Source organism: Leptidea sinapis, chromosome 1 (assembly GCF_905404315.1).
Source record: "Leptidea sinapis chromosome 1, ilLepSina1.1, whole genome shotgun sequence".
Classification (NCBI taxonomy): domain Eukaryota; kingdom Metazoa; phylum Arthropoda; class Insecta; order Lepidoptera; family Pieridae; genus Leptidea; species Leptidea sinapis.
The window spans coordinates 3,983,097-4,010,087 of NC_066265.1; the positions used below are offsets into that span (position 1 = coordinate 3,983,097).

Consider the following 26,991-nt stretch of genomic DNA (forward strand, 5'->3'; position numbering starts at 1 on the left):
AAATATTGTATTTGAGTATTAGTTTCTCTCATTAAAGGTTACCTTAACTTATTAAATCCAAATCCCTTTAGAACGTAAAGAAGTAACAAATATAATCACAAGCCAATAAATAAACATACAAACTTTCCCTTTATAACATCAAAGAGATTTTTGATTAAAAACTTAAAAAACCTCCGACTGAACAAATCTTGATCAGAAAATAGGGACAGACTGACGAACGTAAAACTTATAGCAACCCTGTTTTTCGTCTGGGCTTAAAAAAATACCTAACTGCTACTGCATTGATGTCACTGTCCAAATCGGATTCTAAATTCAAAATACGCAGCTGAAACTGAAATAGTGTTTACATTGCTACCTATTGACCAATAATATTTGAAAAGCTTGAGTTAACACAGAAATGTATAGACATAGCAGTCGAAGCTTATTATGGTGACATTTGTGGCATGTGCCATAATTCGGCTTTGATATTGTATGAGGTGCATTGTCTATATGTATAGAACGTCATTGTTCACTGTGGATGCCTTTCGACATTACTGTTTTCTACAATATTGACATTGACAATAAGTCAGACATTTTTGATTTTCTAGTAGTTAAATTGCGTTGCCTTAAAAGTCAAAACGATTATTCATTATTGATATAAAATGGATAGACACTCCCTAAATCTGTAATACTAAATAGAAAATGAACTCATTGACGAACCACTAAGTTGCAGCATATTAAAGTTTAATATCAAAACTGCTAGATGTTGTGATATGTCATAATAAGTACAGGAAAAATTCATAACGGTATAGGACATCCTGTTCTCCAAGTATGTATTTGTTATTATAAAGTCATTAAATTGTATCATATATAATAAAACATTGTATTAATTTTATTTGAATTGTTGTAGAATGTCCACCATGTCGAGATCTATTCACATCAGCCAGCAGAAGCTAGCTGAAAAACTCATCATTCTGAATGATCGGGGCATAGGAATGCTCACGAGAATATACAACATTAAAAAAGCTTGTGGTGATGCTAAGTCTAAACCTGCATTCCTCTCTGATAAAACACTTGAATCTTCAATAAAACACATTGTCAGAAGATTCCCAAACATAGATGTCAAAGGACTTCAGGCAATTACAAATATAAGGAATGAAATAATTAAATCATTGTCACTTTATTATTTTACATTTGTCGATCTTCTTGACTTTAAAGATAATGTGTGTGAACTATTAAACATAATGGACTCATGTCAAGTTACCTTAGATTTGACCCTTAACTTTGAGCTTACTAAGAATTATCTTGATCTGGTGACCACATATGTTACTCTCATGATACTGCTTTCTCGTGTAGAGGATAGAAAAGCAGTACTGGGTTTGTTCAATGCTGCACATGAGATGGTCAATAGTCAAATCGATTCAAGTTTTCCACGGCTTGGGCAAATGATTGTGGATTATGATATGCCACTAAAGAAACTTTCAGAAGAGTTTCAAATGCATCAAAAAGTATTATCAAGTGCATTGAGTTCACTCTGGCATGTTTACCCTGCAAGGAACCTGTCTGCTGAACATTGGAGGTCGGAGCAAAAACTAAGTTTGGTAAGCAACCCTGCCCAACTGTTGAAACCTTCAGAAACACACACAATGTCTTGTGAGTATGTGTCCTTGGAGGCTCTTGAAAGATGGGTCATATTTGGCTTTGCTATGTGCCATCACATGCTTCAACAAGATCATGCAAATAAAATGTGGGTAAGTGCGCTGGAGTCCGGTTGGCTTGTTGTACTTTTCCGTGATGAAGTTATATATATCCACTCCTACATACAGAGCTTTTTTGATGGTATTAAAGGTTACAGCAAAAGAATATCTGAAGTAAAAGACTGTTACCATCATGCTGTTCAGAAAGCTGGATATAAGCACAGAGAGAGAAGAAAATTTTTAAGGACAGCTTTAAAGGAGTTAGGACTTATATTGACTGATCAGCCCGGACTATTAGGACCCAAGGCTTTGCTAATATTTATTGGTCTTTGTTATGCTAGGGATGAAGTGTTTTGGCTGTTACGTCATAATGACAATCCCCCACAAAAAGTGAAAGGCAAAGCAACAGAAGATCTAGTGGATCGTCAGTTGCCTGAACTTTTGTTTCATATGGAGGAGCTAAGAGCTTTGGTCAGAAAATATAGCCAAGTTATGCAAAGGTACTATGTCCAATATTTGTCAGGCTTTGATGCCGTAGCTCTGAATCTCATGATTCAAAACTTACCAGTGTGTCCAGAAGATGAGAGCATTATTCTGTCTTCATTGTGCAACACAGCTTTAAATTTAAGTGTCAAACAAGTGGAGAGTAATGAATTATTTGATTTTCGTGCATTCCGACTGGACTGGTTTAGACTGCAAACATATACATCAGTTGGTAAACCCCCATTTAATTTAGTTGATCAAAGAGAATTGGCTCAGTTTATTGATAAGATGGTTTTTCACACCAAGATGGTTGATAATCTTGATGAGATAATGGTTGAAACATCTGATTTGTCACTGTTTTGTTTTTACAATAAAATATTTGACAGTCAATTCCATATGTGTCTAGAGTTCCCAGCCCAGAATAGGTACATAATTGCATTCCCACTCATATGCAGTCATTTCCAAAACTGTACCCATGAGCTTTGCCCTGAAGAACGACATCATATTAGGGAAAGAAGTCTCTCAGTTGTTAATGTATTCCTTGATGAGATGGCGAAAGAAGCAAAAAACATCATTACAACTATATGTGATGAACAATGTACAATGAGTGATAAGCTTCTTCCGAAGCATTGTGCTCAAACCATTGCACACCTGGCTAACAGAAAAAAGAAAGACAAAAACAAGAAGAATACTATCGAAATTATCAAACCAGGTGCAGAAAGTTATAGGAAAACAAGAGAAGAGTTAACAACAATGGACAAGTTGCACATGGCACTTACAGAGTTATGTTTTGCCATCAACTACTGTTCCACTGTCAATGTTTGGGAGTACACATTTGCACCAAGAGAATACCTGCATCAACATTTGGAAACTCGGTTTTCAAAAGCATTAGTCGGTATGGTCATGTTCAACCAGGACACAAGTGAAATAGCAAAGCCTTCTGAATTACTTGTTAGTGTTAGAGCATACATGAATGTTCTGCAAACTGTTGAAAATTATGTTCATATTGACATCACCCGTGTTTTTAATAACTGCCTCCTACAGCAAACCCAAAACATGGACAGCCATGGTGAAAAAACGATTGCTTCACTGTATACACAATGGTATTCAGAAATTTTGTTAAGAAGAGTAAGCGCAGGAAACATTTGCTTCTCAATGAATCAAAAAGCATTTGTAAGTCTTTCAGCAGAAGGAGCAATCCCATTTAATGCTGAAGAGTACTCTGATATTAATGAATTGAGAGCTTTAGCCGAGTTGATAGGCCCTTATGGCATGAAGTTATTGAGTGAAACACTAATGTGGCACATTTCAAGTCAAGTTCAGGAATTAAAGAAGTTGGTTGTGCAAAACAAGGAAGTTTTGCAAATGTTGAGAACAAATTTTGATAAACCGGATATAATGCGTGAACAATTTAAAAGATTACAAAATGTTGACAATGTCTTGCACAGAATGACAATAATAGGAGTAATATTGAGCTTCCGTCAGATAGCACAAGAGTCGTTGCTGGATGTTCTAGAACGACGAATTCCATTTTTAATTAGTTCCATTAAGGACTTCCAACAGCAATTACCGAGTGGAGATCCGATGCGAGTTATTTCGGAAATGTGCTCGGCGGCTGGATTGCCCTGCAAAGTGGATCCAACACTTGCATCTGCACTGAGACAGCACAAGGCTGAACTGGAAGAAGAGGAACATCTTATTGTATGTTTACTGATGGTATTTGTGGCTGTCTCACTGCCGAGATTGGCTCGTAGTGAAGTATCTTTCTATAGACCATCATTGGAAGGCCATTCTAACAATATACACTGCATGGCACCAGCTATTAATCATATATTTGGTGCATTGTTTACTATTTGTGGACAAGGCGACATAGAGGACAGGATGAAGGAGTTCCTAGCTCTGGCATCCTCATCATTACTACGATTGGGCCAGGAGACTGAGAAAGAGGCAATCAAGAACCGTGAATCTGTTTATTTGCTGTTGGATCTTATTGTCCAAGAGTCCCCGTTCCTTACTATGGATCTCTTGGAGTCATGCTTCCCATATGTATTGATACGAAATGCATATCACGAAGTTTACAAACAGGAGCAAATGCTTTTGCATTGTTAGTCTAAAATTATAGTATTTCTACTGTGAACCATATTTTAGACATTAATTGATAGTATTAGTGATATAGCATACCTAATATCTCACATTGCTATATATACTTCACATTTCTAATTCAAAACTCCATAACCACATACATTCGCTGTACAAAGACTGTAAACAGATTCCTTTTTACTATGTACACCATACTAATTATGGTAATTATCAAATAATCCATTGTTTAAGTAGAACTTTTGCTATAGTTAATATTTATAACACTATATTATATTGTGTAGTTTAGGCATTTTATACAACATGCTTTTGTATTGTGGTGTGAAAGTGATTTGTTATAAGCCAAATGTTGATTTCTTATAGATTTTTATTTTATATCTCGTTAATTATGTTCATTTTATACCTTATTACTCGCGTGAAATACATTGCTGTTTATTCCCACCAAGAAGCTTGCGTAAATCCTTAGATAATAATATTATATATAAATTATAATTAATAATAAACTTTTAGATCTATTCATTCGTCTTTGAGGGTTGAACTTAGTATCCCGTAGCATGAATTAGGAGGTAAAGTAGGCTAGCTGACCCGACAGACGTTGTTGTCTATATCTATATATATAAAAATGAATTGCTGTTCGTTAGTCTCGCTAAAACTCGACAACGGCTGGACCGATTTGGCTAATTTTGGTCTTGAATTATTTGTGGAAGTCCAGGGAAGGTATTTTAAAAGGTGAATAGACCTTCCCAACGCTAAAAATGTCATTATTTGTTGATTAGGTTACAATACTATTCTCTGCATGGGTGCAATAGCTTGTAGTATGAGTGGTAGCATTATAATCGTGGATTAAAGTTCTATCAACTACGGGATATTAAGTTTTAACCGTATTTGAAAATTATACCAGATGCTTCGGGTATTAAGTAATTTTTTATTTCATACAATTTGTACGTAAGAGTAATGTATGCCAAAAATAATTGCTGGTATAAACAACATTTTTCAGAATTGATGTCAAATCTTGAGGCTGTATTTTAAATTTTGTTCCGTAAATGCGATGCGTTTTAGTATATGTCGAACTGTAATTTATGAATTATTTATATGTTGTGTTTTACATACAGTAAAAGTATGCAAACTAAACATAGATAATATAATTTTCATGGCCTAACTCAAAAAAATGTTACTTATCTTTTCTCAATTTCTCAATTTGTTGTCTGCTGACATTACCCGGTTTTTTTGTCATTTTTGTCTTAATAAATTTCTATTTTCTTGATAGAAATAAAGACTTGCGTGACTTTTTTACTGATTTACTAAAAATAAAATTCGATTTACACGAAAAATATTATCACTTAGTTAATAATTATCTATCGCATTAAAAAAACATTCTATGGCGCTTACGTTTATTGCTTTTAGATGGTTTGCGTAGGTACCACCAGTGGGAGGCTCCTTTGCACAGGATGCCGGCTTGATTATGGGTACCACAACGGCGCCTATTTCTACCGTGAAGCAGTAATGTGTAAGCATTACTGTGTTTCGGCTTGAAGGGCGCCGTAGCTATTGAAATTACTGGGCAAATGAGACTTAGCATCTTATGTCTCAAGGTGACGAGCGCAGTTGTAGTGCCGTTCAGAATTTTTTGGGTTTTGCAAGAATCCTGACCGGCACTGAATTGTAATGGACAGGGCATATCAATTACCATCAGCTGGACGTCTTGCTCGTTACGTCCCTTATTTTCAGAATAAAAAGCTACTTGCTAAACTTGAGTTCCAGTTAAGCCACGCGCATGATGTTTTAATCTATTTTTAATGTATATCCTTTAGCATTTACTTTTAAAAGACATTCAGCAAGGATGTGTAATATGTACCACAAGCAAATAGAATATTTCTAAATACACTGCTTTTAATTCATTAATTTGAAACTAGCAATTTTTGAAATGAATTTAGTTATTTACATTCCATTTCAAAGCGTACGTGAAAAAAAAATGAAGTGTATTTGTGGATTGCAATAATTGGCAATGTTATATTCATCAAGACAATATAATATAGGCACCTCATAAGTTCATCAATTTATACTAGATTGTAAACCTAGTTGTTTTATATTTAGGACACGTGCAAATTATGATGCTAAGACTATTATTATAAGACATTTTGTAACTCGTATTAAAATGAATATCATATTAAAGTATTATTTTATTTATCATCTTTCAAAAAAAACCTAACACATAAGGACTATCTATAATTAACGTCAAACTTTATGGCACATTCCACAGCTTGGTTGTACGCGGAAGAAACTTCCTTGAAAACGGAACTGTAGAGGAACGCCACACATTTAAAAAAAGGTAGGATATAGGAGGAACTTGGACATGAGAAGGAGCCGGTGTCGAAGTCGCGTCCCACACCAGCGCCCTACCCTGCGCTTATAATATCAGGTTTAAATATAATATTTATAATTATACCCAGCATACGTTGTATTGCCATATAAAGTAATAAAAAAATTCAATCATTAAAATTTTTGCGGTATAAAAAATAGATGACGACCGATTCTCAGACCTAACAAATATGTCGTACATAAAATTTATCGTACTACAATAATCATTATATTCGATTTCCATCTCGCAACTCTATTCCATATCTGTGGATGGAATTGAATAATATAAAAATCGCGATACAAGATTAGGTGTTGATAGTAGACGGGTGAAAATTTGAAGTTGTATGTATTGTAAAAAAATTGTCAAAAAAATAATTAAGGGTAGGTGACCCTTATCATTTAGGGGTATGTAAGTAATGTAGATGTTGGCCGATTTTCAGACCTACCCGATATACACACAAATTTTCAAATAAATTGGTTCAGCTGTTTCGGAGGAGTTTTCTAACAAACACCGGGACACGAGAATTTTATATATAAGAAAATATATAAAATGGCTCCGTCATAGATCCTACTACTCGACAGCTGACTATTAAGTGATCAGATAGCCTGGGACTAGATTATGATTATTTTATAGCAATAACTTTTGTAGGTATAAATTGTATATTTTATTAAAAAGAACGCAAAAAATAATCTGGGAGATTTCAGTGCGCCGTTTCTTCTTTCTCAGAGCGCCACTTGACTCCGTAGCGGTCGTATTGTTTGAACTGACATCAAAAAGAACTCTAAATGAATCAACTTTGAGAACAAAAATACCTTTTACATCAAATGGGATCGCACCAATCACAACATGACAAATAAAAAGAAACCTGAAGTTCATGTAAAATTTAATTATGTTTTGTTATTTTGAAATCACATTTTAACATTTATCTCGATAGTTAAAAATATTCACAATGTCTGTTTAAATAATCTATTACGGTAAACTTAAATTACTTAAATAATGCCATTGATTACTAGAGGACGCGACAACCGTGGAAATTGGTCGAAACATCAGATCATCGGTCCGTTACATACAAATATACAATGCCTACCTATATTACAATAACAATATTCGCATGCTATTAACTTTCCTAATAAAATGGCATTAACTTGGTATACTTAGAATTAATGCCCAATTAAATAAAATTAAACAACTAGTAAACATTCAGAACTGAATTAATCTAATGAGTAAAGGTAATAAATGAATTAATTTCATTTAACTGGACTCTTAATATTAATGTATAGAAACAATATAAAATACATCATGCTCTTTGGCTTGCACGACGGACCTACACTACATAATACAAAGGAAATACAAGAGATCAATTCATCTGAACTGTACAGTCGTCAATATTTAGGTGATCATTTATTGCTTAAAATAAAGTTAAAGTTACACGGTACCAAAAATACCACAAACTTTGAATTGTATTATCAATGTCACAGATTAGCAATAGGACCTAGTTGGCGTTTTATTTCATAAATATAGACCACTTTTACAACGCGCATTAAATGTTTTTTCGGGACTTGATAACGGTTTTTTTTACTTATATAATTTATAATACTTTTCTAATAACTGGACGTAGTTCCTGAAAAACGTTCCAAGCCACAAAAGGAATTCGTGTTTAAAGTTTACTAAATATTAGTATATTGCGTTATGGGTTGAGCTACTTAGTTCTGTCATTTAAAGAGTGACAGTAGGGCTGCCATTTTTTGTAAGTCCGTTAATGTGAGTCACGTGACCAGTTTTGTGTTCTTAACTCAATTTCGACATGATTGTGCTTTGGAATGTTTTTCTGGAATTACGTCCAATTAAGGTAAAGATATCTAAGATTTATATTACAGAATAATTAAGACAAAATACTATGACGTCAGCGTAAAATTTAGATTTTATATACTCGTGCTATTAAAAGTTTTGTTTGTGTTTATTTTTATGACAGCGTATTCAATCACCAGGGATACTATGAAAAAATTGTAAGATAAATAAATTAGAGCTATATGACCCAAAATGAGATTCAAATATGTACTAGTTCTGTGCTAAATCTTTTTGATAGTCATAGTTATTTAAAGTTATTCCAAATTTAAAACGTTTTGTTCTACTTTCTCGTTCGTCTTATTAATAAACGCAATGTAAAGTTTCTCCCTGTCATGTAAAATTCTGTAGTGACAAAGGTAAGATAAAGACAAACGGCCTTACAAATAAACTTACCATAAAGTTATACTTCAAAAGAAACCAAGAATATGCTAAATGTTGACTAAATCGCTGACAACACTGTCAATACAATGACAATTCTGAAGTATTTCGAATGCCTTGCAATTTAAGGCGGGAAACGTTATACGTTCAAATAAATCAGTCATAGGCAAAATTTCTATTTGAGGTTTATGCTCAGGTATAACTTTACGCCAATTTTATTTGTAAGGCCGAAAAAGTTTAAAACTTGGAATAACTTTACTTCGCGGTTAACACAGTAGATGTCGTCCTTTTACTTAAAATTTTAATCACGTCATCGTTCTTTACATCGTTTCATGTAGCAATATGGTGCGCGGAATAATATATTCAGTTGTTTTGTGGCTATATATATACCTATAATTATGGGTCCTTGCCGATCCGTTGAAACTAAGTAGGAACACATCAAAAATAATCACCCAAATACTGCCGACTGTACATTCACTTCATGCCAAGTCTTTGAAATACAAAAAGGAGTGTTTCTGATATGGTTTGTGATGAAATAGTCACAAATAAACTCTTGAGCCACACACTTGAGCGCAAACAATGAGATGAATTTTGATATCAGTCTAGTAATGATTTATCATTTGGCAATAATGTTCAATTACACATATATACCTACAAATTAATCATAATCGCCATAGGAAGACTAATCGTTATAGTAAACTCTATGCGAATTCAAATAGGGTTAAGTTTTAAATATAACGCAGGTAATTTAAAATTTGAGCTTCAAACAAAGACAACCCTTGATAATACGTCACTAAGTTCTACATTCAATTATTGAGCCCGATTTACAGGAATTTTGAGACAATTTTTGATCGTGTGAAGAAACGAAACAGGAATAAATCAGTTTAATGGCACCTTAATATTTTTACATCACTTACGTTTAAAATATATAAAAATTACAGTAACAGAGATTGCGGTAATTATTAGTTGCTTACATTTAACGTTGAGTTTGCCGCTACATCGCCTGGCCGATCATACATCATACAGGCGAAACATTCGCTTCACATCAATTAACATACAAACAATTGAAAATTTATCTCAATAAATTAAATAATTAAACAATACTAATGAATCAGTTTGTCCGGCTCATAAAAGCCCTCTTATTAATCTTGTCATATACTAGATATAAACAGTTGAAATTAATTTAATTATTGCCCTCGAAAAATAATCTTACTGCCTTCTTTGTTTTTATAAAGAACTAGATATTTACCCTTAATATTAATAATTTGTGCATTTTTATTATAAATAACAAAAGTTCACTTATACTTGGCTGTATTAGAATGTTGGAATTTGAAATTCAGTCGTGAGTACATCTCAACTTTGTAAATACAACTTTGGCGGAAATACAAACCGCGGCAAACCCCAGCCTACATTAAAGTCTAACAACAGTTACAATTATGTATTTAGTATTTGCATGATATTTTTACATCGCAATTGTATATACTTTCACTTATATACAAAAATATACAAAGGTTTGGCCGCCGACTCGCGCGAACAGCAATTCTCTATTTTTGTACAAAAATAAAACTAATTTTGTAGAACACGACGCGGTCTCATTGAGTTTGGCGTATTATAAACAGTTATACATCAGTATTTTGTGTTCGTGTCATAATCATGGATTCTCTTTATACAATTTTAATTTAGGAATCTTATAGAAAAGATGGTTTTGATTATTCAGGTTGTAAAATACTACTTTATATTATCTGATATATTTAAAATCTTACGCGCTCTCCATAGATGTTTAAGACACTATGTAAAACATATTTAAAATTCTAAAACTTGTTGACCACCCCTCTCATACCCGGCTCGAAGGACCAGAACGTAGAAATGCGATTGTAGCTTTAAATAAATATCTTGAAGTGTTGATAACAAGTCATGCATTAGCATGACATACAAAAATCAATTCTGCAAGTATTTATTTTTTGTCTGCTATGTTTTTTTTCGTAAAGTTGATTGTATGTATTTTTAAAAAGAGAAATTATTACTTATACCCGTTTCCAGAACCTTGAAATTTTCGAATATACAAAAGTTATAGTATTACTTGTTAAAACTATTAGTTTATGTTTCTGAAATGCATTCAGAGCGATTGTCAAACTGGAATGTTCTGAACTGTTCCATGCACGCTTGCGGTGTACCAAGAGTGAGGGGCAGACATAACGAACTGTTGATGTTTGACGTCATGTGTTATAGAGCGGGTGAGCGAGACGCCAGGTGTGACGAGAGCGAGAGAGACAGAGCTAGCGCGAGCGCGAGGTCGGACTGTCACACTTTGTGGGCGGGGCGCATCTCGTAGGCCTGCGGGTAGGCATTGGCATAGGGCTCCCGCCGACCACTGGGGCCCGCGCCACTCGAACCTGTAGAACATGGTTAAATATTAATGTTTCGTTGTGGTTATATAAGGGGTATTACAACACGAATGTGGATTTATCTCACGAGGCGAAGGCGAGTGTGATAATAGTATCACATGAGTGTTTAATCCCTCACTATCAACAGTTGCATACAAGACTTTATCTACACCCAGAATATGAATCCTCTAAAAGATTCTGAAACAGTTAGCTTACTGCTAACATTAAAACAACCATCCATTACGGATTATATACAAATAAACTAAGTATTAATGAAATAATTATTTATTTTAGTAGTAATTTACATTTTGTATAGTGCACTAATTTAAATTCACTTGAATATTATGTTCTTTTGCAGCGCTTAAATTGAATCGCTCATTTTTTGTAAACAAAACAATAAAAATATCGAAGAAAAATGGCGGGCATTCGAATAACCTACTTTTTTTACGGCGCGCGACGTTCTGGTAGTGTGGAACGCGCGTAAACGAAAATAATCTTTTTTTGAAATTCATACAGATACCACGCATCGTGCAATAAGAATGTGGCTGTCTGTTCAAACTCTTTGAGCATGAAGGGATTGAAAAAAAAATAGGAGTGTTGTTATGAAATTCAGTACAACATTACAACACTCGTTTGGATGATCTAATGGTTATTAGAACATTGGGTGTTTTAATTTTGGCAATAAGCTAACTGTTTCACAATCTTTGATAGAGGATTTAAAGCATGGGTGTAGATAAAGTATATATACAATTAAATAAAACACTTTATAAAGGATCAAAACGCGTGTAATTGTAAGTGTGTTTTTACATTGGATATTGCGTAGTTACATTTTAATTATTATTTTTGTTAGCCCGACCTTTCGTGACCTTTCCAGAGCACGTTGTCGGGGGGACTACGGTTGAAATGAGTCAAGATAGTATGTGTCATAGTTGTCATTATGAAGTTTAGCGCCATATGTTGCCTCGGAGATGGTATTCGCTGTAGACAGATGGTTTTTGGCAAAATTTACTGACAGTCTCCTCTTCTTTTTTGGTATGTGTAGTTTTGGGTTTTAATTAAGAGATTATTGGATCCCAGGTGTTAGATAATTTTAGCCCGTCTTCTCTATTGAAAATACTATGTAAATACAAGTTAGATCTCTAACAATCTGGACTATTTGAGTTCTTTTTCTCTATTATTGTTTACATCGTATAAGTTAGTATCGCTGTCTCGCGACATCATTGAGTACCCATAGGTAAACAAGGAAAGTAATAAACGTTTCAAAATAAGCAAATTATATGCTTATATGCTTTAGACGGTTGACAATACTGACAAATTAACCAAACAAAATTAAGTTTACGAAAATACCAATTCGGACTAAGGAACTACCATAGCTCCTACAATTATTTTAACTATATACCTATTTACCACGCTTAGTTGTATTTCAGAATTAAGAATTATCTACATGATTGATAATCTTACAGCGTATAATACAATCAATAGAATATACTAACGGCATAATGTTGGCGAAAGATATTTTTCATGCTCCTGTTATTTGGTTAACTAACAATAGTTAGTTTTTATGATTCATTCACCATTTCCAAGGATTTAAAGTTTTTTTTTATTTTAAATATATTTAATTGATAGCAGCACGAGAGGTTCATTTAAATAGGTATAGGCGAAAATTTATCAGACATAATTTAAGTTTTTTTTATAAGTCTTAGCAAAGAGCAGATGAGTAAGATAAAAGACGTTTCAATTTTATTAGAGTCAAATGCATATAAACTTTATTCAATTAGGCTTAAATTAAGCACTTTTGAATCGTCACTATAAATTTTATTTATTTAAATTACTGAATCTACAATATGTTCGGAAAAAGTAGAACTCATGAGAAGAACATACAAGAAACTCAATAAAGTAAATTTGTTTGTAAGGTGCTGCATACAATATAAAAGTAATTAAGTAAAAAGTAATTAAGAATAAACTGTATAAATATAAATTATCGTATATTGGACGCATTAACCTTCGGAGCTTGAATTCATTGTTTGTGTAAGGATGTTTCGTGAACATAATGGTCGTGATCACTGTCATAAATCGCGTCCAATCTATAATATCTGCATAGGTAGGCTTAGTCATTAGTGGGAGGCTCCTTTGCACAGGATGCCGGCTTGATTATGGGTACCACAACGGCGCCTATTTCTACCGTGAAGCAGTAATGTGTAAGGATTACTGTGTTTCGGTTTGAAGGGCGCCGTAGCTATTGAAATTACTGGGCAAATGAGACTTAGCATCTTATGTCTCAAGGTGACGAGCGCAGTTGTAGTGCCGTTCAGAATTTTTTGGGTTTTTCAAGAATCCTGACCGGCACTGAATTGTAATGGACAGGGCGTATCTATTACCATCAGCTGAACGTCCTGTCCGTCTCGTCCCTTATTTTCATAAAAAAAAATTACGTTAAAGAGCTGAACTTCATTGTTTGTGTAAGGATCCATCGTGAACATGATGGTCATGATCACTGCCATAAGCTGCGTCCAATGTACAATATCTGCACAGTCACCTGATTCTCTGGCCGTGTAGGTGAGTGGCGGGGCGTATCCCTTATGGTTCCTGGCGCGGCGATGTCCCGGGCGCGGCGGCGCGGGCCCGCGGCGCGAGTCAGCGGCGGCAGCGGGCGCACGCGGGCCTCGCATACGACGCAACGTGTTCATGGGACGGCGGAGTGTCTCAGACAAACGTCTGCATCAGACAACATATAAATATTATAGTAATACCAACTTATCTGTGAAGTAGCACAACTACTACGGTCGCCATCTTGAAATGTCATTTGACTGTCCGTGTCTACTACTGTTGAGTGTTCCGTGTGTTTTATTGCGATACTTTTGAATCTTAAACGTTTGTGGCGATAAACTTAGGCCCCAACCTCTGATCGCTCCGCTCATGCGCCTTGCACTAGACAACAATACCGGCCGGACTGGTAGATGAGGTGATGTGAGGTGATGTGAGGTGATGTGAGGTGATGTGAGGTGCGCGGGCGCGGTCTACTTCACTGACCCGCCGCCAGTGAGCAGGTAGCCCACCTTAACTTAAAACGTACCGCTTGTTTGCTTGACTACCTAATATCATTGCTTTGTATAATATCTTTACTTGCTTCTATTCAAGTTTGTTATCTTGTATCTATTGTTATTAAATCAATTCTCGTTGTAAATTAAATAATTGATTTCCATCCTGCCTTCCGCGTTAATTATTTGTCTTCTATATTAATTATTAAAATCATTGCTTCTCCAACCGAGAATATAATACAGGGTATGTGGTATACCTATCATACTACCAACCCCTCACGTTAAATATGCCCCGAGTTTTGTGCACATTGTAATTAATTAGCAACACTAAAACGACGATGGCGACACCCATCAGTTCACAGATAAGTTGGTGACACTGTACATCATTTATAAGTCGAGATAGACTATGACAGCTGTGAAAACGTCTTAAAAGTTTAGAGTTAACCTCCATTTCAAGCAATGCACGCACATTTACACAAAGTGTCATACAAATCACGAGTCTAAGACGTAGCTTGTCATGCACACTAAAGTAAACCTTAGACCTGGCCTGTTCTTATCGGTTGTCTAACAGAAAGAGACTAACTACACGTGTAAATTATCTAAGATTTAAATCTATACAATTAATTTTAACCATTATCATCATATCAGGCATAAGATGTACACTGCTGGACAAAGGCCTCCACCTAAGATCTCCAACACGATCGGTCCTGCGCTGCCTTTATACAACCCATTTTGCAATCTTGATCATATCATCGGTCCATCCTACCAACACTGTGTCTTCCGGTACGTGGTCGCCATTCGAGCACTTTATGCCCCACCGGCCATTTATCTACCGAACTTTGTGCCCTTCCCATTGCCACTTCAGTTTCCCAATCAATTGGGCTGTGTCGGTGCCTTTGGTTCTCCTACGGATTTCCTCATTCCTGATTCAAACTCGCAGAATATATATATACTTAGCCCTCTCCATTAATCTCTGAGAGACCATAAGCTTTCTCATCAGGCGCAAGACAATCTGGTTAAATTCATTTTTTTTAACTAAAGTCAAATACATAATCTACAATTTGTAAGGTGAATCTATAACCATTTCGATGACGCGAACTCACGAGATTTACCATCCAAATAGTGACTAACAATATATATTTATATTTATTTTTTTAATTATTTATTTATCGCGTACGCCAGTCGCCAGTGACGCCATAAGATTTTTCCCTATCAAAAAGTGCCCAACGCGGCTAAAGCTTTTACTTCAATAAATAAAATAATATATTTTAGAGTTACCTGGCCGGCGGCCGCTTGGGGTTTGACGAGGGTGTATGCACCGCGCAGCACTTAACGAAGGCGCCCATGCACACTATGAGGGCCACTCCCCCTATCACCACGGCCCACCAGTGCGCCGTCACCCACTCCTGGAGGGTTCGCAGGGTGGCCTTGTTGAGCAGCAGGTTCTTAAGACGCACCAGCGGACCTTCGGCGTCTACCGCGCGGCACTTAAGAAACACGTCGCAGTATCCCTGAAAGTTAATGGGATGAAGTGATTTTATTATAGAATCAATAGGTGTTTTATGGCCATTTCCAATATTCAATCTCCGGTTGTGGCCTACTTGAGATAAAAAAATCGTAACTATCATGAACTTTTTTGTCCCAATAAACTTATCGACGGTAACTCATCACGCTGTCAATAGGACGACGTATAGCTTACCAAAGATAGAAGTTTGTAAGGAAAATGCAACAGTCAAATTGCGATAAGAATTATACATTATGATTAAGGGTCTGAATTCGTCAGACGTGCAATACAGGTAAGATAGTTTGGTGATGTGGCATGATATTATATGCAATAAGTACGGTGCGTTATGTTGATTTATGATATATTAACCACTACTAGTGGGTTAATTTACAAAGCCAATGTCAAACCCATTTGGACAGGAATTCAATTCTGGGGATCAGCATACACCAGTAACACAGAAATACTGGAGAGGTTCCAAAGTAAGACCATCAGAATAATGCTAAATATTCCTTGGCGTGTTAGCAACAAACTGATGTAAGCAGATTTAAAACTGGAAACTAATGACACGGGAGTGGGTTAGGGATTGGAAATAATACTCCGCTTATAGGAACGAGTCTTTATTTGCGTTCACTTTTTCTGAACTTGCGCTTCGCCGGTCTGCCGCTGTTCCTCTTGTAGGCGGCGGCACCTTTAACGCGTCACACCGCACCGAACACTAAGTCTCTTCTATCTTCTTCTTCTTGGAACTCTTCCACTTTTCACTGCTTCTTCTTTTGTTCTTCTTCTTTACACTTTCGAGTCAGAACTAGAACTGCCGTAGGCCACGCTTAGTACGGTTTATATACCCCGGATCCGTTCTATTTTCAAAATGATTCTCCCATTCCATCTTTAAATTTAAATTGTACTAGAAAATTCTTTTAACTATTTTTATCCTGCTTACACATTTTCCATCCCTTTTTTTCTGTTCGATTTGATCCTGAACTTACTAGAAATTTCCTTTAACTTTACAAAACCCAAAAAAATCCATACACTGGTAGGTGTATCGAACCCGGGTCTACAGCGTCTAAAGTAAACACTTTTCCGCTGAGCTACGAGTATTGCTGACGGAGCGTTTGACAACTCTCATCATATACTTCGAAGGGTTGCTACGCAACACTAATAAGCAAGATATAGAACAATTCAGTAGAAGTTACCAGAGTAGACTTAACAGTCACAGAAACAAACATGTTGAACTGTGTTTTTACGTTAGATTTTTGCGTAAAAGTTACATTTCTCTAGGCGTGTGCTTCTGTGCCGTTTCTGCTTACACGCGTTTTAATGCTTTAAAAAGTGTTTTTTTTTAATGTGTAGCACTCGCGTTAATGAAAGAAAATACTATGATCGGAGAATAGCCTATTAATAAGTATCTTTTGTTCAGTTTGAGCGTCCTGTCGGTCGTCACCTGGAAGTTATCGCAGGGCGATCCCGGTCGCAGGCTGATGCCGCCCGCGGGCAGGCCCACGCGCTCCGCGAAGTCTGCCGTGCTGCGGCACGAGTCGGGGCTGGGCCCGGTCTGGCACGCCAGCTGGCACAGGCGCCGCCGGTCCACCACGGCCGTCACGCCGTCGCCCACGCGCGTCGGGGACGACGACAGGAAGCACTCCTTCATGTTCCACGCCAGGCAGATGGAGCCGCTGCACTCGCCCTTGATGCACAGCTGCGTCCCTGTCGGTGGCGAACGGAACTCACGTCAAACTCTGATCAAACGGACCTTATTCGAATAAGTTCTTTTTTTATGACAATAAGTGACGAGACTGAAAATAAATGATTGCGAAACTGAAGTGGCAGTGGGCATTGGGTACATAGTTCAACGGACAGATACTCGGCGGAGCAGTAAGGTCCTCGAATGGCGACCATGTATCGGAACACGCAGTGTTCTGCTCAAAATCAGCTGAATACATTGGATAAGGATAGCGCAGAGCGATCGTCGTGGAGATCTTTGGTCGAGGCTCCAGCAGTGGACGTCTTCCGGCTGATTGTGATAATGAAGTCAGACAGATGAAACGACCACACACATCCACTAAGTGTGGCCACATATCGGCCAAACACCTGCAGTCCCCAAGGCTTCAACCCAAGGTCATGGATGCAACAGAGGATTGTGTGACTTCCTTGAGGAGTTGGGATGACAAGATTAGCAACCCAACCGTACCAAATAGACGCGCTGTAGATCTCAAGTTGCGAAGACCTGTTCGTGAATACCTCTACCTACAAAGGAAAGTGTTATAAGTGAGTGTTGTCAGTACGTACCGTTGTTGCAATGCGTGCGGTCGGGCATGTGCTCGGGCTCCGGACAGTCGGCGGAGCGACCCGAGCAGTTGGCGGCGTGGCTGCACTCGCTAGCCTCGCGACACGTCTGGTTGCGGAACGCGAGCACGAACTGGCAGGTGGCGGGGTGGCAGCACGGGCCTTGCGACGGACTGGAACACAATACTAATTTTATGCAACTGTTGTAAAATACACATACATGAGTGTTTTAATACATTATTATCAACAGTTACATACAATACTTTACCTACACCCATAATATGAATCCTGTATAAAATATTCTGAAACAGTTAGCTTAATGCGAACATGAAAAAAGCCAGTCCTAGTTACCATTACATTATGTAATGTTGCACTGAATTTCATTACAACACTGGTTTGAATGATGTAATGGTTATTAGAACATTGGGTGTTTTAATGTTGGCAATAAGCTAACTGTTTTAGAATCTTTAATAGATGATTTAAAGCATGGGTGTAGATAATAGTATATTATGATACGAGTGAGCTAAGTTGCTCATTATACACGAGGCTGTGGGCTGCAGCCCGAGCCGTAGACGAGTGTCTAGTGAGCAACTTGCGAGGAAAAAACAAGAATGTATTGCATAAATGGTAGCTAAAGTTGTTAAAGCAGCTAAGTACATTTTGGGGCTGCATTTAGTATTTCCAGAGGGTTTAAATCTATCAATTGACCATCTTCTGTACTAAAACTTCAGATTTTTTCGATTAATTACCGCACAGCAACAAATGCGACACAAACAAAATATAAAAAAAGGGGAATAGCGTGCAAGTTTTTTTTTTCACGCGCCAATTTTAAAGTTTTACATATTATGGCTATATGTATTACTACCTTATAAATGCCTACTACAAAATTTTAATTTTAGCTATAAAATCCATATATTTCATAACAAAGTATTGTTAATTATAAATAATTTGATAATAATACATATTTTTGCGTCTTAATTAGCAAAATTATTAAAACCGTCTAGTTAGTAACACAATTTTGTTGATATAAAGGGGCTATTTACCTGAAATAAGACACTCCATCCTATTCAAGTTTGGATATGCTATATATATGTTATTTGGACAGTTTTTCACTGAACACTTTGTCATTGCGTGGCGTTGTATTGAAGCATGGTCGAAACACAACTGAACGAAAATTCTGCCTAATAGAGGCAGTAGGCAGAAATTTGCTTCAGACAATTTTTGAACGTGATTGTGACTCTAGTAGTTAGTTTTAAACGATTTGTTTTTTTTAAAGTCATAACCCTCGCTTCTGGGATTAATAACACAAATGACATTTATAAACAAAATTTATGAACGATGCCACGGCTGGCTCAGTGGAAGAACGCTCGCACGGAACGTGAGAGGTCACGGGTTCGAGTTTCGTATCGTTCATAAAATTTATCTATTTAGTTGTTTTTTTACGTCAATGTTCTGTAACTAATAAATTCAATCTGGCGTAGTGGGGGAAGGCTCTTGTTTGATTATTTAAATGAACCGACCTGCACTGAGTATTTGCCCTTCGCTGGCAGCCCTTGGCAGTCGCGTTTCGTTCCAGGTCGTAGGAGCTCACTTGCCGCGGGTAGCAGCATTTGTCGCGGCACTCGAACTCGTCGTAACCTGCGCAGTGTACCGGAACGATAACGACAAACACGTAACACATAAGCTTAGATAATTTATACGTCTAGATAGAACCTTTTGCTGCTAGACATCCGATAAAAAAAGGCCAATGTGTGTGACAGGGAAGAGTGTGATGAGGTCTCGGTCGCGTCCATTGTCCTGATAACTCACCCCTATGAAGGACCTACACCGATTGACCGCAAGTTAAGCCGTTTTAAATGTAATGTTATAGTTGATAAAGTCTCACGAAAGTTTTAAATAAAAGCCTTTTCTACGTATGCTTTAAGGGAGGCGTTGTCGATGGGGTTTTTAATGGTAAACGCGCAAACCTGAGTTTTCTGGGGGTTACATTGGATAAGGTTTATTTAACCCTATTCGGCGACCTTCTCAACGGAGGACACGATAGAAGACACAAGTTTCTTCCAGCACTGGTTGACGTTTTCCTGAGAAAATCCCTGCATAACCAGTGCTGTTGTCTAGATAGCAATGTACGTTAGAGGTGTCGATATACAGAAGAAACAGTGTAGGAGATGCCACACTGTCATGTTGCCAATGGAATTCCAGCGTTCACGGCCTGTGTGTCCGAGAAAGAACCGTCGACAACGACATGTACGCTGCGCCCACTCAGGAAGCTGGTGTTCCCCTTGCATAAATTCTCAGGAAGCCCAAATAATGGAAGTTTTTTTTTATTTATTTTTATTATTTATATGGTTTCTGTGGATTTTTTTTTATTTTTCCGTCAATCTTGGTTAAGATACATGGCCAACGTTATAAAAATATTGTATTGTCATTAGTCTTTGAGAGAGGCTTATTTATTGATACGGCTTTACTCACGATTTGTCGGTGTCGGTATTCACCCTGATGATAGACCGACACCGACAAAACGTGAGTAAAGCCGTATTAATAAATAATGTAATAATGCCTCACGACAGATTCAGTAACAACATATAACTCGCAGGTATACAGACCACAGTCGCACTCCTCGCCGACCTCGACGATCTTGTTCCCGCAGAAGGCGCCGGCGCTCTCCTTGAGGCAGTCCCTCTTGCGGCCGTCGCGCACGGCGTCGAGCACGGCGCTGATGTTGCCGACGGAGCAGGCGCTGAACCGGCTGTTGTTGGGTCGGTCGCCGGACGTGGCCGACGCGAACATTATGTAGTTGCCCGCCTGGCCGCCCGGCCGGCACTCCGACGGGTAGTCGTGCTGCGGCGCAACAATAACACTCTTCATTTTTTTTAATGAAAATAAGGGACCATCCGAGCAAGACTCCAAACAGGATTCTTGAAAATCCCCAAAAATTCTGAGCGGCACTACAACTGCGCTTATCACCTCGAGACAGAATGTTAAGTCCCATTTGCCTAGTAATTCCACTAGCTACTTCACCCTTCAAACCGAAACACAATAATGCTTACACATTACTGCTTCACGGCAGAAAACCTATAATCTAGCAATCCTGTGGAAAGGAGCCTCCCACTGGTTTGCCTTCATTAAGTGCACTTAAACTAACTTTTACCCTGTGCTTCCCCGGGGCCTCAAAATAAGCCCAAGGGAGTCGTAAGCGGCGTCTAAGGGTATTTACCAGTGGTTGGCTCCTTTGCACAGAATACCAACTAGATTATAGGGAGAGCTAAAATGAAAACGAATCATAAATGACAAAATTTAATCTTCTGCAATCATCTGATCACGGGTAACTAAATCTTGCGAACTATTATTAGTTGCTAGAAGTTGCCGAAATTCTCTCATATTTATAGGCATAAGTGGGACCAATTTCATTAGAATGCCTTCTTTTTCCTTTCTTTTACACCTCTCACCGAATCATTAATTGTAGGCAGTATTATCTATGGCTGATTTTTTTCAATAAAAAGTCAAGTTCTTTGTATGGATGATTGAAGTCAAGAAGAACATACTGCGGCACCCATTTATAAAACTATGGAGTTGAGTAGAAAACTATGGAGGGGATCGCACTCTTTTTTGCGTCGTGGTGCACGTTTCTTTTTTGTCTATCGATAAGACTTTTTGACTTCAATAACAACAATGTTCGACCTGCATCCTAATATTACATTCTTATAATCCCCAAAATCATAAACAGCATCTTTTTAATCTGCATTTCCATATTCCCATGACCACCACCTACAGTCATATGGGTGTAGCCTTTTGTAAGGTAACGCTCTTTGGTTTTATTTTATTGCTTCTATTAGATGTAAGAATATGATTTGTTGAAGTTTCCACCACATTTTCTACACTATTATTATGAAAGTAAATTTCAGAATTTGTATGGGAGTAGAATTTTCTTTGATATAAATAGGTTCAGGATATTTAGCAATGAAAACAGGTGTATTTTCAGCCGAACATTCAATGTTACAATCTTTGTGGCAAGATGCTTATTGTTTGTTCTCGCATATAAATGAATTCGGGTAGGTCGGTATGTAAACTTAGTTTGTTGGTAAGGCAAGTGTAGTATTGATAATTGGTATGTATGTATAATAAGCACTCAATATTAACTTAGATCTATAAAACTGTCTGTTATCCATTTTAATTGTTATTTAATAGACAAAATTAGAGCGTGCGCGATGACCGCTCGTCACATACTGAGATCGCGCGGGAATTTTGAAGTGAATGTTACCATTTCAAAATCCCAGCAACTCGCTCGATAATTATTTGGTTGATGTTAGATGCTAGGTTTTAAACTAGTTTTATTTTGTTATATTTCGAAATTTTTTGGCAGTTGCTAGGTTTCTGATTTTGTGTAATTTCGTTTGTGAATGATTTTTAAGTGTTTTGATCACTAGAATATGTGGGCCACCATCTAGCAAATCAACTTATGCAAAAACACGAATTTTCCAAAAAAATTCAGTTGCTAGTTTTTGAAATTGCATAGCCGAGGTATTTAAAGATTATATTATAAAGAGATATAAGTATCTCTTTTTATTTAGTACATCTGAGCAGCTTTCGTCATGATAGTATTAAATTTAAATCAAGAGTTTTAATTAAATGTCGTTTTGTAGGAAGATTCGGTCACTTTCTTAAAACATAGCGAAGAAAGCAATGCCTGGTAAATGAGTCATATATCATCAAACTCTGCTTTTCTTGGTAATTTAAAGTTTAAGGTTACATATTTACTAAAAAATATTTCACATATTGTTACAATACCAGAGTTAATAAGGTGTGTCCACTCACCGGCGATCCAAAGTTGTGTCCGATCTCGTGCGCCAGGGTGAGCTGGCTGACCTTGGGCGGCACGCGGCTGTTGTAGTTGACGAAGGTGATGATGCCGGTGTTGAGCGACCGCTTGGTGCTCTGGTACAGGCCGCCGCTGGTCTCCGTGTACGTCTTGTACTTCTCGCAGATGCCGCCCGACGCGCCGCTCGCACTCGCGACCCACGCCAGTCCTACACAGGCACACCCTATACTCTAACACGCCGATATACCATCTTGTTATGGTGATAAGTTATGGAGCGAGTATATTACATATTGACTTGACTGACTACTACAAACTAGCGTATAAATAATAAATAAGATAAGTCGTAATCAGTCAGCCACGCCTGGAATTATAAGGAGCAAATCTCCTTACAATTGTTTATATTAAACCAATAGGTAACGCACACATTGACAAATATAATTGGTCAGCCATTATCGGACTTTAAGACATAAGTCTATGCAGACAGTGTGCGGCACCAGTCCCTGGTATCCACAGGTATCTTAACGACATCAAAGTGACGTAAGGTTCATGCAAAATCTTAAAAAACCACCAGTAAGGCTGACGCCAAAAACAAAGTCATATGCCTAAGTGTGAAAATGAAAACAAAGAAATTCATATTTTTATCCTTGATTTCCATACCTCCCAAATTAAAGAAAATACTTTAAGCATGAGAATGGGACACAACAGACCCTATAATTTAAATGCAAAAGTTCAGGGTAACTTGGTAAAAAAACACAATTTTTGTAATTCCCCTGCTAAGTTCTTGCCCACATAATATACAAAGAACATCGACGAATGAAGTCCGCTCAAAGGTTTTTTTTCCCAAATTCGATAAGTATATGACTCGGCATAAAAATCGAGTGCAAGGAACATTTACCAACAGGTTAACCAAGAGCTAGTTTTTTATGGGATAGGTGGGAAGTTCTGTCCATCGCCCCTTGCAACACCAGAGGAATCACATAAGTACTGTCCGTCTTTTTGGCATTACGCTCTTTTCATCCATGCATAAAACATCGCGCAGCGAAGTTCTTTCCTTATTTTCACCGTACGTGGAAAAATAATAAGAAACTTTTAAGGATGTAAGGAAAACTGCATTCTTTAGTACAAACAGTATTCAGTACCGTCAACTGACGATTCCCTACGAATTGGAAGAAGATTTGTGATGCTCTCCACGATTTTTTTAAGAGCAGAAAGGTAATAGCAAAAATAGGCTAAAGTTCGGGCAGGAAGCCAGAGCCTATATAATAATAATTATAGGTAGATCGGTTAGTGCGTCGGGCATCTATTGTTGATATCACCGTTCCGTGTGATGATAACCTTGTGAAAGCTGAAATAGACAAATTGTCGAAGTACCTAGACTTAGCATACGAGGTTACTGACATGTGGGATGTTGGTTCAACAATAATTGCCCCAATAGTCGTTTCCGTTAACGGTCTTATAGCAAAGAGCCTCGACCATCATCTCGAGAGGCTCTCACTTAATAACTGGATAAAGGGTCAGTTACAGAAAGCAGATGTGTTGGGAACGCCACGCATCGTGCGGAAGTTCCTCAGTCTGTCGCCCTAACCACCGGCAGAATTGTCGTGAACCAACGCTGGCGGGACTCTATTTTTTATATTTATATTTGTAATATTGTTTTTTATAAATATGTTATATATATAAATGTATAAAATAAGATGAAATTGTAATAAAGAGAATAATAATAATAATAATTTAAACCAGAAAACAATCCATAATAATTGTTATTAAAATATCCTAAATTATGTTAGTATAATTATAACTAAACAGGCACATGTAGCCGCATAAATGCCTTTATAATTGGCGCATCGTAATGACTAGCAATGGTTTGCAGAATGATGTTAGGGCTACCCGCAACCTCTTCAGCAATGACGCGGTTCTTTTGCGTAAGATGGCATGGAAGCCGTCCACCCTTGCATAATGCAGTTAAGACAAACCTAAAGTGCCTCCGGTGAAGTCTCTGTAGGTGAACATGTAGGCGAGGCAAAAGTCTTCGTGGTTGCCCAACGAGTGCAGGTTCAGGAAATTGGACACGTCGATGTTCTCCCAGCAGAACTGGTTCGTCTCCGTCGCGAACGGGTGCTTCTTACACGCCGAGTCATCGTCGATCTGAAACACCAATATCTTGATTACTTATAGCTTCCTCACCTATTTACTATTCCAACATGATTTTTATTTGGTCTGTGTTGGTGTGCTTTGGTCATGTAGAAAGGATGGCAGAATGAAGATGCAAAAAGGGCATACATGTCTTTGATGCATTTCATTTATATACCAATAGTAATAAGTATTTAAAATATATATTATATAGCAAATTATCTATATTTGAATTACGAAAAAAATACACTACATAACTTACACCGCTGAACATTTATTACCAACTTAACACAAGTTTCCTGCTCTTTAATGAAAGGTTTTTCTTTTTTTATAAATAAGTTAATGTAAGTAAATATGTCGAGGATTCATTGACGTTATTAACAATATTATAATATCGTCTTTAGAGGATAAATTATATAAGGAACAAATTTTATAATTTTGTTAAGGTCATTAATTGCAATTTCATAGGAGTCTTAAATTTAAAAAAAATACAGTTCTAGATACTCACTGAGCTAAGCTGTAGATGTAGTTAAGTTGAATTTAAATATATATATTATTAAATATTGATACGAGTTTCAATGCAATTTTAATACGTTAAATATCTACTAATAATATTTAAATGTGTTTAAATTAATAGGATGTGTGGTTTATTATTTCGTCATTTATGATAAGGATTGACCGTAAACCTTTAATTAGCTAGGAATAATAGGAAATAAATTGACAAAATTTATATACAATTTCCTTATAAGTAATTAATAACAGGAAAAATTTATATTAAAATATGTAAATTATAATATCTACACTTTAGATTTACTGACAGAACTCATATGAAAGGGTTGACGCAATTGGAAGCTAGATGGTTTGTAATTGTAATTTATTGTATTGTATAAAACACGGATAATAATAGAGGGACAAGCCGCCATATTTGTCGCTCTAGGTCATAGGTTCTCAACGTGGGCGATAACGCTCCCTTGTGGGCGTTTGAGACTTTCGGAGGAGCAGTAGAAGACCCAGAGAAAATTAGGGGGCATTGAGATGGCGCAGATGGGGCGAGGGTAGATTAAAAAATATAGTCTAAAAAGGCAAAAAATACACGAAAATACTCTAGAAAAAAACATATTCTCAAAGTGGGCGGTGAGCAAAATGAGGTTGAGAAACTATGCTCTAGGTAGACACTTTAAAAAAAGTACGTCTGTAAAATTGTTGGACGAATTCGCGTACCATACGATTTAACACATCTAATAATGATGTTCTCAATATCATATCTTGTTTAAAGGTAAGTATGTTGAAATTGCCGACAAAATAATGTATTTAAAATCTTTTTTAGGAGTCGGTGTCAGCCACGGTGGATTTGTAACTACATACATAGAACTAATAGGTGAGATGTGCTTGCGTTGCGCGCGCGACATGACGTGGCGAGAGCGGGGTCGCGGCGGAAGGACACTGAATCCAAAAATAGCAATAATTGTAATCTTTATTAATTTATCGTGATAATTTGATTGACTTTTAGGTAGTCTAATATTTTTCGTTTCATTTGTTTTTATTAGTTTGGAGAACTTTAAAAATAAGTTGATTATTAAATTGTAGAAGAATACGTAATTATTTTGTTACTTTTTAGTGCCTATCTTACTGTTTTGGATTAGTTTTTTTTAAGTCATTTGTTTTTCTGTTATGTTTTTATTTTTAGGGCATTATCTTATTTATCATTATTGTACATTCAAATCAATAATTAACATTGAATTATTAGCGATAGGTTGCCTGATATTTCAATTTTACCTTTAACTATGCTAAGGGCAATGATGGTGCAACACATTCCGCAATGTATGTTAAGTCAGCCTTACTGTTAACGTTAAATTTGACGTAAACCTTAACAATAACGCAATCCAGCCCTATTAATTAACTTTATATTCAATTAACGATGAATTAAAAAAAAAGCATTTGGCCTGTTTGCCAAGTACAACCAAAAGCCACAACCTGAGAGTTGAACAAAGC

The 26,991-nt window shown here is 36.9% G+C and overlaps 2 protein-coding genes and 1 long non-coding RNA gene across 3 annotated transcripts in view; 2 read left to right on the forward strand and 1 right to left on the reverse strand.

Moving 5' to 3' along the window:
* Positions 1 to 6,428, forward strand: part of LOC126969119 (uncharacterized) — a 174,766-nt gene extending 168,338 nt beyond the window's left edge. The window contains exon 2 of the long non-coding RNA XR_007730355.1: positions 4,986 to 6,428. This is a non-coding gene — a long non-coding RNA (uncharacterized LOC126969119). The remainder of the gene's footprint in view (positions 1 to 4,985) is intronic.
* LOC126968457 (membrane-associated protein Hem) lies at positions 582 to 6,428 on the forward strand. Its single transcript, XM_050813508.1, has 2 exons — positions 582 to 808; positions 890 to 6,428. The coding sequence occupies exon 2, from the start codon at positions 891 to 893 to the stop codon at positions 4,266 to 4,268; it is 3,378 nt and encodes a 1,125-aa protein (XP_050669465.1). The 5' UTR covers positions 582 to 808; position 890; the 3' UTR covers positions 4,269 to 6,428.
* A 1,053-nt stretch (positions 6,429 to 7,481) lies between these two features.
* LOC126968604 (disintegrin and metalloproteinase domain-containing protein 10) overlaps positions 7,482 to 26,991 on the reverse strand; it is a 153,297-nt gene continuing 133,787 nt past the window's right edge. Inside the window, exons 8-16 of the mRNA XM_050813635.1 lie at positions 24,843 to 25,014; positions 22,866 to 23,077; positions 20,657 to 20,891; positions 19,571 to 19,688; positions 18,054 to 18,223; positions 17,209 to 17,471; positions 15,542 to 15,774; positions 13,762 to 13,940; positions 7,482 to 11,234 (exon numbers count right to left, since the gene is read on the reverse strand). Of these exons, the coding sequence (XP_050669592.1) occupies positions 11,143 to 11,234; positions 13,762 to 13,940; positions 15,542 to 15,774; positions 17,209 to 17,471; positions 18,054 to 18,223; positions 19,571 to 19,688; positions 20,657 to 20,891; positions 22,866 to 23,077; positions 24,843 to 25,014 (1,674 nt within the window). The 3' untranslated portion in view covers positions 7,482 to 11,142. The remainder of the gene's footprint in view (positions 11,235 to 13,761; positions 13,941 to 15,541; positions 15,775 to 17,208; positions 17,472 to 18,053; positions 18,224 to 19,570; positions 19,689 to 20,656; positions 20,892 to 22,865; positions 23,078 to 24,842; positions 25,015 to 26,991) is intronic.